The following is a 12,176-nucleotide window of genomic DNA, read 5'->3' on the forward strand; positions in this document are numbered from 1 at the left end:
GTCCTATGTTTGATTCCGGCCAAGGGCACGTACCTCAGTTGCAGGCTCAATCCCCAACCCTGGTTGGGGCGCATGCCAGGAGGCAACCAATCGATGTCTCTCTCACATTGATGTTTCTCTCTCTCTCTCTCCCACTCCCTCTGAAAAGCAATGGAAAAAATATCCTTGGGTGAGGATTTAAAAAAAAAAAAGAAATGAAGAAAACCAAACTTTAGCACCCTAAAAATACATAGAAGGAATCAATAACCTTGTCCATTATAATAATTATTAGACTACACTGGAACACTGGAACACAGTAGATTTTTTTAATATTTGAAAGTGACTTGTAGGAACAAGCATTTTATTAATTGAGGGAAAGGACAAATTACTAATCTACGAATCTCCCAAAAAAAAGCTTAGCTTCAAACTAACTTCCCACCAACAAGAGCAGAAAATCTAAAAGGGTAGAAAATATAGCTTTTGCCAGAAGATACAAATTGCTTTGAATAACCACAGTGTAAGGTTTGAACAAATTTTAACAAATGTATAATTTGGTAGCTGCAACAGTTTATATGACTTAGGATGTTCTATTTGGTTTTGTTTCTAATCAACAACAACATAGAATACGAGAGTTTGGTTAATACACATAACATTTGAATTTGGAATTGCAATTGTCCTGAGACTGATGGTTTCAGCTTACTGGTCTCCTCCATACCTGCATAAAACACTGGCCATCAGAGGAAGACAACTATAAGGATATTATTGCACTATCAGTAAAAGGGGGAAGAATAAGTGCCAACTTAGAACCAGGTACTGGGAGTTCAGGGAGACTGAAATCGGAAAGATCTCCTTGCTTGAACTAACCCTGAAAGAGTTCCTAGCTTTCTCTGAAGGTAGCATTCTCTTTGGAAGGGAATTAACCTACCCTCCATTATAATCTATCAAAACTATCAGAATCACTAGAAATTGTCCCAGGCAGTCATTCCAAGCACAGTGGATCACTGCTACTCCTCACTGACTCCTATCAACACTGGCCAGAGGCTGATTTGAGGCTAAGGATACTCCAGACAATTCAGTATAAAAACCCTGTTATCAAGCCATACAGAGAGCAGAACCTGGCACACAGATGTTTATAAAAAAGAATTCACATCTAACTAACTATGAATAAATTTATTAATTTACACATTATAACAAAGCCTGTACTTATCTAAGATTCAGATTTAAGAATTCTAAGCAGTGATACCTAATTAAAACAAATGGAAAAAAATGTGCTATAACGTCCATGATTCAAACAGAAAAAAATCAACTATTAATCCAACAAATACTTACTGTCCACCTACTGCAGAGACATACATATAAGGCATAACTTAGGACAGTCAAGATAAAAGGATGAAAAGGTGACTCTGAAAAAAGGATTAAAAGAGTTAATAAATGTAAAGTGCCTGACACAAGTACCCTCAAAGAGCTTACCGCCTACTAGAGAAGTTAAGATCAACAAGTATATAAATAACTGTAAAAGAGAAAGTGCCATAAAAAAGCATTAAAATGCTATCCAAGTTCAGAGCAATGAGAGATTTGTAACTAGGGGAATCAAACAATTCCAACATTTTGAGATTGGGTGATTTAGAGAATGTGGGCAATATTATATTAGCACAGAGGAAACTTATAAAGAGAAATAGGTTTAGGTGAAGAAAATGCAGACTTTAGTAGTATAAAATAAATCTTTAAAAAGTAATGCAGAGTTATAAAAAGCTAGAAAGAAGATGCTTGCCTGATGAGGTTGGATAAGAGGAGGATTTTTTTTAAATGAAACGTATGTGAAGTGTCTTGCCCAGTGCATGACTGACACACACACAAACACAACACACACATACTTTCAATAAACAATAGTTGTACTGGTATAAAAACATGTACATATATATTAAGGGTAGGGGAGACCTAAGTATGCTGGAGAAGCAAAGGAAAAAATCCAGCATGAGGGAGACAAAAGATGCTGTAATAACTATAAGAGAAGATCAGGAGCCGGTAAAAATGATGCCATCAATGACACAAGCACAAAGTGCTAACTTGAAAGAACAAAGCAGATAATTCCTTATCTTATTAGAAGTGAAGAAAGCTCAACACTCACAAATTCTGAAGTGAATAGAAGAGATGGTAAGAAAACTGGCTCTGATGGCCCCAACATTTTCAGCATGAGAACCATGAAGCAAGGTTATCTGTAGATAGCAACGGAGTGCACATGGGATTCAAAGGTTGATGAGAATGAAAATAACTTAGTCGATTCCCTGACATCTTCCTCTCAGAGATGAAATCTGAGATGGAAAAAAGCAACGTGGCAAGGAAAATAACTGTGCCTAATCCTTATTTTTGGAAAGTGATAAATTCCTCCCACTAATAACAATCTTAAACAACAACAAAATACTTCTTTTAAAGGCTTTTACTTTTGTTCTACTGAAGCATATTAAATGAACCACAGGCAAATCTTGTTTCTAAAGCTAAAAGGTTTTATTGTTATAGTGGGAGACCAGCATATAATGAAGATGTTAATCAAATGTCAATTGACCCCCAAAAAATCTATTTTATTATTATAATTTGTTTTAGCTGTTGGGCTCTTTTGATTTCTCTTTTTTCAAGTTACAATATTGAGATATTATTTTTTAACTTATTAAATTCACATTTTAAAATGCTTTCAAAGTATCGTTCTTATTTACGTAATGGACATCTTTTGTTTTTCTCTGTCTACTGAGAAAATGAATAATGCAACTATTTTCAACAAAAGTTTTATCCCACCTGGTGCTATTAATTGGTGAATACTTGATGTCCGGGTGACAGCTGTGCTTCGTGATTCCAGACTTGGACTTTCTCCTTTCCTATTACTTTCTGGAGAAGGATCTCGTTGGCTGATTTTAGAACTGGTCACTGTTGTTTTGTTATGACAAATGGTCAATGATTGAGTTTGACTAGTGCTTTTTGGCGGACCATTCTGTGAGCTAGATAACACACCCAACTTCTGGCTGCGTAATGTTAAATTCTGAACCTAAGAACCACATAACAAAAAATAAGGATGAAACAGATGGTATTAATTGATGTGGTAATCATTACCATTATAATAAAAATGACAACACATTTATAATATGCTTCTCATACATAAAGCTCCAAGTACCTGAAACAACTGATTAATCCTGAAGGAAAGGGGAGTTATTATTCTAAGTAATCAAATCTTAAATATTAAGTGATATTTTTTAAAAAGACATTAAGGGAAAGAAAGAATCATTAAGAACTCAATAAAAATGGAATGTATATATATGTATACACACACACATACGTATGTGTATATATGTGAACTATGAACTATGAGTAAACTACTTTGCAACATACTGCACTTTAAAATTATTACCAGCTTGGAGACAGCCAAAGAGAAGAAAGAGGAAGGTCATTCCAAATAAAGGGGAAAATTGAGCAAAGTTGCCCAAGGTGTAGAGGGCAGAATGAGCAATTCCTTCAGCCTCAGTCTAACTGTTCCATACCAGGATTGTGAAACATTTTAAGTTTACAAGTACCTCATGAACTTACATAATTAGGAGAATGTGGATACAATACTGCTGTCTTAATAAAGATAAGAAAGATAACAAAAAAGTTACCAGCACTATAGAGATTATAAGGGAACACTAATCGTAAAAAACCTAATTCATCAAATCACCTATCCAACTGTGATAATTATGAAAATAATTTCCCATTAACTCCTTTATAAGATAAGTTAGTTAGATGTTGTTGTTGTTGTATGGAACACTCACTTGCCTTTGAGAACCGACCTCATGAACTGAAAAGATTGTGCATGGCCTTGAAATGGTTTCTGTGATGGCTCCTGTCTATACTTGGTGCTATTCTAAACATATGGCCAGTCTGGATGGTGGCAAGGATCATCCCAATTACAGTCACATGAGGTTTATAACATTTCCAAACATCCAGGCAGAATATGCCTCTCCAGTAGCTGCCTAAGTTTTTTCCTGTCTGGAATGAATGCACCAAATACATTTATGTTGGCACTAACCCTGGGAGGGAAACTGAAGTAAGAGAAATTCTAAAGTGACAAAGCAAATGATATATTGCCCTTTATAAATGTTCTTAAGTTTCATGTGTGTTCTGTCTCTACAACTATATCTTTAACTGATGTTCAAATGCTATACATTCTCTTTCCAGGGGCCAAATGCAGTGATCAGTCAACAGCAGATGCTAAACAAATGTTTCAGGGTAGTTGAGGTTTTCATCACTCTATTCTAAGCTACTGAAAGAATCTTCTAAGTGAGATCATATGGGGCATCTTCTCTGATTTTTGTCAAATATTTCATAACAATATAAATGGACTAAAAACTGCTGTATTATTGAAATGTAATGCCAAAATAAAATGTGCTAAAACCCAGGTTTCTTAGCTTGCCACTCAAAGCCCTTCAAAGTCAAGGCCCAAACCACGTCAAGCGCATTTTCCACTATCCCAGTCCATAGTACTCATTCTAGCCATACTGTTCTACTCGCCCTTTTCCAAACTACCTTGCACTTCCTTCATTTACAGCCCTTGCTCAAGTTCCTCTTGCCTCAAATGCCATTCTTCCTCAACGCTTCTTCAAGGCCCAGTAAAAATCCCAAAGAATCCTCCCCAAAGTCCCTGGTTAGAAATAATTTCTCCTCCCTTATCTAATGCTTCCCCCATAGAATTTGGACCAGTGGCCTACAGCACTGACTAATGGCCAGCTTATTTTAGAATTATTCATGTCTGTGTCTGTGAAAGGGGGAGGTTCTGGCTGGGAGGCTCTCGTCTCTGACATTCATGTTTGTACTTCCCACAGGCAGACATGACAGAAACGTCACAGTTGGAAGTATTCTTCTGTATCTGATTCTGAAATACATATTACATGGCTCTTTTTTTTTTTTTGTATTTAGTCCTATTTATGGTTTTCCTTTCATATTTTACCAAAAAACTCAACAAACATCTAGTGGAGACACATTAAAAACTTGAAAATTTAAAAAATTTTCTTCAAATGAAAAGCATATATATTCACAATGTAAATGAAGATTTGACACAATGAACCCTAAAACCTGCAGAAGTCTATTTCTATAAAATAATATACTCTTTTCTTCTAATTTTCCTTTTGTTTTCTGGAATTCTGAAAGAAAATATATGTTATATTTTCATTTTTGATATTATATATTATACCATACACTACTTATATGAATAGATAAACTTTAGACTAGGGCTATAATACGTATCTATGGTCATCTTGGCTTAAATATTACAATAAATTTCAAACATGTAAACTATACTTCTAAAGTACATTACAAAGTTAACTTAGCTATCAATAAGAAGATCACATATTCAAATTTCATTGACAGAGCTTCACTTTTGAAGAGAACACACCCTTTCTAAATAAAGAATATTAGAGTACTCTGAAGTCCAACTTTCATTTCATCTAAACTTTTCCTATGATCAAATTATGGAAACTTTCTGACTTTTGAAGAAGACTAAATTTCAAGTGAAGTATTTTTGCTACATTCACACCTTACATTTTTACAGTGGATTACCCAAATATTCTCATACCAATTTTTCGATTTGAATCTAAGAAATACTGTGTGAACTGCTGCAGCATCCCTTCTTTGCAGATGAGGAAACTAAGAGTTAATGTCACATTTTTGGCAACAGAGCTGAATTTCTAGATTTTAAATCCAAAGGGCTGTTTTCTTCTCACTTCTCACAGCATTCCCCAGATAGCCATGGTAAGTAAGATTTCTTTTCTATAAACATACTTTTAGTTCTATGATAGCTTTCTAAAAAATTTTTTAACCAAAAAAAATTTTTTTTTACACTGTGGAGAAAAGGATGGAGCATTTAAAATAGTTAATAAGGCTCTCTCTCTCTTTTCTTTTTTCCTTCCTTCCTTCCTTCTTTAAAAAAAGAGAAAAAATAAAAAATAAAAATAAAATAGTAAATAAGGGTAAAATACTCCAAATTTCTCATTTTTTCACAATATGCTATAAATTTTAATATTAAGGAAAAATTAACTGTTATGTTGACTTTTATCACTTAAAGAGTACTAAAATAAAACTTCAAATTTGGTAGTTCTTAATTACACACTAATTATTTTAAAAACTGAAAATATAAGCTTTAAAATTAACAAAGTGGAACACAAATTTTCCAAAACTAACATCCTTGAACTTGAAGAAAGTTACCACTAGAATATTCAAAGTATTAGCATCACTTACCACTGCCAGCCTCCTTCACTGCCATTTCAAAAGCATAGCAGAGAAAAACTTTTGTAGAGAAATTCCTAAAGGCTCCTCAAAGTCTACCCTTGAATTAAGTTAGATTATCACAGAGCGTCATACCTGTATCACATCAAACTGAAGCCACTTTTATAAATTACTATGTTCATTATACTATTAAAGACACTGTAAGATGTTTTCTCCATGAGAACCCACAAAACAGATTGTGCTCTAGAGAGCATGTTAGTTGTATTTTCCTAATTCGTTTATTTTTACCTTGGAAACTGTAAATCTTTTAAATGGTTGTGTCTCTCTTCACTATTAGCTACTTCAAAGCTAAGAACCACATTTGTGACTTATCTTTAGACAATATATAACAAAAACAGTAATTAGTGGCATGTAATATCTTATGTGCCAGTCAGTATACTAAGTACTTTGATTACTGTCTCATTTATTCCTTATTAACAACTCTGAGCTATCGCTTCTCATTTACAGTGAAGAAACTGAGGCTTAGCAAAGGTAATAATAAAGCTAACATTTAGTGAGTGCTAACTATGTATGAAACAATGTTCTATTTTTTTTTATTTATTAACATATTTAATCCTCACTACCACCTATAAAATAAGCATTATAATTATTTTGTAAATATTTATTTTATTTTATACTGTTGAAACCGAGGCAAGAGATTAAGGATATCCAATGGGAAAGTGAGAAAGCATGTATTTGAACCCAGAGAGTCTGGTTTCAGAGTCCAAACTTATAAACACTATGCTATACTATGAACTTGTCCAAAATCAATCAACTGGCAAGTGACAAAACTGGCAACTGTCGCTGAAGTCAGAATTTGGACCCAGATCTTCCTAGTCCCCCACTTGCAAAAAAAGTACTAATGAGTGCCTATGATGTTCTAGACACTAAACATACATATTACTCACTTTTCAACCCACCCGGCAAGTATGTGCCTATTAGAGATGTTTGGCAACTTGTCTAAAGCCATACAACTACTAAATAACTGAAGTGGGAGTTGAACTTAAGCACCATGCAAGACTTCAAGCATATAATCTAAATAGCCACCTCACTCCTACCTCCATGCCACTTGCCTTTATTTGTGCTTTTTTTCTTGCATGCTTTCAATTTATTTTATCTTGTTTTATTGTATACAACTTGTAAAAAAATTAAAATTTCAGTTGGAACAAAATATAAATAAAAAATAAAACAAAATATTCTGGAAGTTGATAATAGTCTAGCTCTACTAGGTTTTAAAAAAAAACAAAACAGGAAAATCATTACTTCCACAAATCCATTTCACAAAGAGACATTTTAAAAACTTAGAGCTAAAAAAAACCTTAAAGTTAAAAGACAAAGGTCTCATTGGTCTCATTTTGTAAATATGGAAACTAAAGTCCAACGAAGTTCAGGAATTGTGGAGGGTCACAGAGCGCATTAGAAAAAACTTGGAATTTAATTGGTCAACATCTTTATATGCTAATATATTAAAAGTAGCCTTTATTATTAAATACAATAATATATAAGAGGGTCTATGAAAAGTATAAAGAATATTATTATTATCTCATTTTTTGCTTTTTACCAGAAGACTGAGACTCTTGAAATTAAAAATAAGAAGCCAAGGATGATCCTAAGATATACTAACTTCTATGGAAAAATACCAAAATGGTACCATACAAAGTAATATTCTACTCAATTGTTTTCATTTAAAATTTACTCAATTCATTTTTACCAACTTTACTGAGGTGTAACTTGCATACAATAAAATGAACCAGTTCAAAAGAGTTTTGACATATGTATACAACATATTACCACCACTCCAATCAAAATATAGGACATTTCTATCACCCAGGAAGTTCACTCATGCCCCTTCCAAGTCAATCTCCCCCACTGTCTGCCCCTGGTACCACCAATCTGATTTTTTTCACTCTAGATTAGTTTTGTCTGTTCTGGAATTTCATGTAAATGAAATCAGAGTACGTACTCTCTGGTGTCTGGCTTCTTTTGCTAATTATGATGTTTCTAAGATGCATTAGCAGTTTTTTTGTGTCCCTTTCTCCCCCCACCAGTAATATCCCACTATTTGTTTCCATTCACCAGTTCAAGAACATTGGCTGTTTCCAGTTTGGGGCTATTCTGAATAGAGCTGCTATGAACATTCATTTACATATCTTTATGTAAATTTGTTTTCAAATCTCTTACAGTAAACATGTAGAAGTAAAACTGCTGGGTCACATAAGCATATGTTTAACTTTATAAGGACTGAAACTGTTTTCCAAAGTGGCTGTGCCACTTTACACTCTCACTAGCAATGTATGAGAATATGGTTGCTCCACATTTTCACAAATCAGTCTCCTTCATCTCAGCCATTCTAGTGATACTGTGGTTTTGATTTGCATTTCTATAATGATGAATTATGGCGAGCATTTTTTCATGTGCTGTTGACCTTTTGTATATCTTCTTTTGTGAAGTGTTCAAGTCTTTTCCCCAATTTTAACTGAACAGTTCAATTGCAAGCATACTTGGCACGTTTCGAACACAAGTCCACTGTCAGATGTATGTATTGTGAATATTTTCCTTAGCCTGTGACTTGCTTCTTCATTTTTGTAACAATGTCTTTTAAAGAACAATTTTTAATTTTGATAAAGTCCAACTTAATTTCTTTTATGGTTAGTGCTTTTTGTGACCTAAGAAAGCTTTCTCCACCCTAGAATTGTGAGGATTATGTCCTATATTTTCTTCTACAGGTTTTATACTTTTGGCTGCTACCTTTAGGTGTACATTCTACTGCTATTTTATTTTTGTGAATGGTGTGAGGAGAAAGTTAAGGCTCACTTTTTCCATAGTACCAAACAAAGTAATATTCTATTCTATTTTTTAAATTCAAAATTTACCCAATTTAATTCATTTTTAATCTTAAAATCCATCTTGACTGTTATTACATAACTGCTTATACACAAAAGAATTCATCTCACAAAATAAGAAATAAATCTGCTTTACAACAGAACTAAACACAATGTCATAGCAAAAGCTCATTTTCACTAATGGAAAATAACCTAAATATTTGTGTTTAATGGTATTATAATTTCTATAGAAGAAAAACAACTTTCTTGAAGTTCTTACTGTGTTTTATTAAATTTCAATCTGAAATGTATGATAAAGAGAACTAAAACCATCAGTAATTTAAACACCAGTGTGTTTATCTTTTAACCTGAAGATCCAGATCTCAAGTACCACATTGCGAAGCTAGACAAGCTCACCTGAGTAGCTGCAGACTGACAGGAAGATGACGATGATGACGAGACAACAGGAATGTCAGACTGTACAGCAGCCACAGTGGTAGCGGGTGTGAAAATCAGCTGTACAGACAGAAAAACCAAAAAAATATATAGCCTAAGACAAAAGAACATGTCTCACACACAATGTATAGCAGGCAAGGAAGACTGAAATTTGTGACAGAAAGACAATGCAATTTAGGACTGTCTCCTAAGCAAAAAGGTTTTACATGACAAAGAGAAGTTTCTGATAATAGAGAACTAAAAAAAATAAAAATCATAGACATTTTTGAAACAGCGTGTGATTCTGATGAGTAGAAAAATAAATCAGTGCTCAAAAGAGTATGTATTTCAGTAATACGAAATTCTCACACCAAATTTTGCCCCAAATAAGCTATTATACTTAAATTTCTCCCAACTCAAAACAACCGTGGCAGGATTCCTAAAACGTAAATTATAATAGACAAGCATAGTCACTACTCTTGAATACAAATTAAAGTGAGAAACATGAAAAGAAACCCCCAAAAGTCTTTTCAGTCCTCTTTACCACAAAAGATAACTATACCATATACTATACTACAGTATTTCACTCAGCTACATAGGATCTACAGTACAAACCTATGTTGCTCTTGATTTTAAAACCATCTGTAAAGAAAAACTCATTCTAAATGTAAATAGAAGAACATGTGAAAATTCTACAACAAAACAGCTTGCAAAAACAGCTTCACATGAAAAAAAAAATAATAATAATAAAGGACATACTTGATTTATTTACTAATAATCAAGATCTCTTTCAAGTGATTTTTTCAATACTGAAACAGAATGCCATTAATTTAAAAAGGTAATACAATCCACTCAGAGATTATCCAATCCAATTTAGTAAATTATGACAGTTGTTTCCAAGAATGTGTAAATACTCTATTTCAAAATAGCACTGAGTTACTCAGTTTCTCAAAAACCATTCCTGTTTAAATTAAAATTACCAATTAAACTTCAGTTCTTTATAGTATATTAAATTTAAGTGAATTAAACAAAGAAGTACAACTTTCACGAGAAGTTAATTTCCAGTACAAACAGCTGAAAGCACTAAACCTAAAGAAATGTTCTATTTAACTTGAACCATATGAAACTGCCAAGGGGTCACAAACAGTCAAATTACAATCATTTCAAATGTTTCAGCCTAATTCTGAAGCATATTATTAATTAAATAAGAGCTATAGTGGAAAAAAACAGAAATATGGCAATGTCTACTGAATAATCTGTAAATAAAAGGTGGGTCATGTCACTGTTTCCTATCAGAAATACGATGGGGAACTTTCTTTGTAGCTTTAGTGGAGATCTGGGGATCCAGATATATATTCAATTCACTGGACCAAAAAAAGAAAGTAAATAAATATATGCAAGGGCCAAAGTTTTTGCCTAGCTACCTGTAAAGACATCAAATAAAGTAAATGTCAGCCAATTTCTGCATTCCTTAAAGAAGTTCAACAGTTAAATTAGGAAATCAGAATAGGCAAGTTTACATTCCTGTATTAATAAAAGATCAAAGTGAGCTTAAGAACACAAATCGCCTTGCAAAATTTGAGATGGGAATAACCAAAGCTAAGAATCATCTTGTAAATTACCAGAAATTCCAATCCAGATTTCAGAAGATGCTATAATATGAATTCTAATTTATAGTTAACAACCAAGTTTTAACATTTCTATTTCATCAAATCTGTCAAAGACATACAATGATTTTATGTATCACTATAAGTACCAATTATAACTGTAAGATGCCATCAATTATAAAATGCATCTCAGTTTCAGATGTTAAAATGTGAAAAAAGGTTTGAAATCAATGAAATTTGATATTAAAAAGTATCTCTCCTCTGTTATGGATCTGTCAGCTTCCCAATGTTGCTGATTACTATTTGATACACCAAGAAGGCCTACCAATTAAAAGAATTTTCATGATATAAATGTACAATAGCTAAGCACATGCACATAAAAAATCTGTTAAACAAATCTTAATATTAAAAATGTCTCTTATTGCATCAAATCAAGAAACATTTTGATCTGTCTTAAGTGTTTAAGTCCTTAAACACTAAAAAAATTTGGTAGCTCACATCTTACCATTTGAGCTCGGAGATACATTTGAGCTTGGCTTGCAGTTAGGGTAGGGGAGGTACTCCCTAGTAACATAGTCTGTTGGGTAATACTGCCGCTGGTAGAACTGGAAGCCTGGGAACGGCTTATTAACTGTGCAGGTGTAGGAGAAGTGGAGAGGTTGATCTAAGGAAGAAAACATATTAGGTCATAGGCTTCTATGTCACTGAATTTCACTTCACCAAGCTGCAGTTAGGCAATCAACAGTATATACACACAGTGGCTAAAGAACCTAAAAAGGAGGACTTCAATTTTGACAGACCCCCCTCACTTCTTTGGGCAACTTTTTGCACATATGTAAACAATAGCATTTACTGGTTAGTAATTAGAACAACTCTGAAGGCTAGCCTCAATGTGTTTTAATAAGATTCCAGTACCTTAAAATATCATTTTCACTACCTCCCAAAAAGTAGGCCTCATGTTCCATTATTTTAATATTCCACATAATAACTTAAAACATTCAAATCAACAGTTTACACTATTTTGTCAGATTCTGTCACATTCTGAGGGGTT

At 33.3% G+C, this 12,176-nt stretch overlaps 1 protein-coding gene across 8 annotated transcripts in view; it reads right to left on the reverse strand.

Moving 5' to 3' along the window:
• PHC3 (polyhomeotic homolog 3) overlaps positions 1 to 12,176 on the reverse strand; it is a 59,521-nt gene that overhangs the window by 26,952 nt on the left and 20,393 nt on the right. For 7 of the 8 annotated variants that reach the window (XR_013998821.1, XR_013998822.1, XR_013998823.1 and 4 more), the window contains 3 exons: positions 11,631 to 11,789; positions 9,501 to 9,599; positions 2,770 to 3,016 (listed from right to left, as the gene is read on the reverse strand). Coding sequence is in view for 5 of the 8 variants with exons in the window: in XM_081137807.1 (XP_080993933.1) it covers positions 2,770 to 3,016; positions 9,501 to 9,599; positions 11,631 to 11,789 (505 nt within the window). In the remaining 3 variants the exon portion in view is untranslated. The remainder of the gene's footprint in view (positions 1 to 2,769; positions 3,017 to 9,500; positions 9,600 to 11,630; positions 11,790 to 12,176) is intronic. The other variant, XM_081137808.1, reaches the window with a different exon arrangement.

The sequence above is a fragment of the Miniopterus schreibersii genome, assembly GCF_964146895.1.
Source record: "Miniopterus schreibersii genome assembly, chromosome: 5".
NCBI classification, from domain to species: Eukaryota; Metazoa; Chordata; class Mammalia; order Chiroptera; family Miniopteridae; genus Miniopterus; species Miniopterus schreibersii.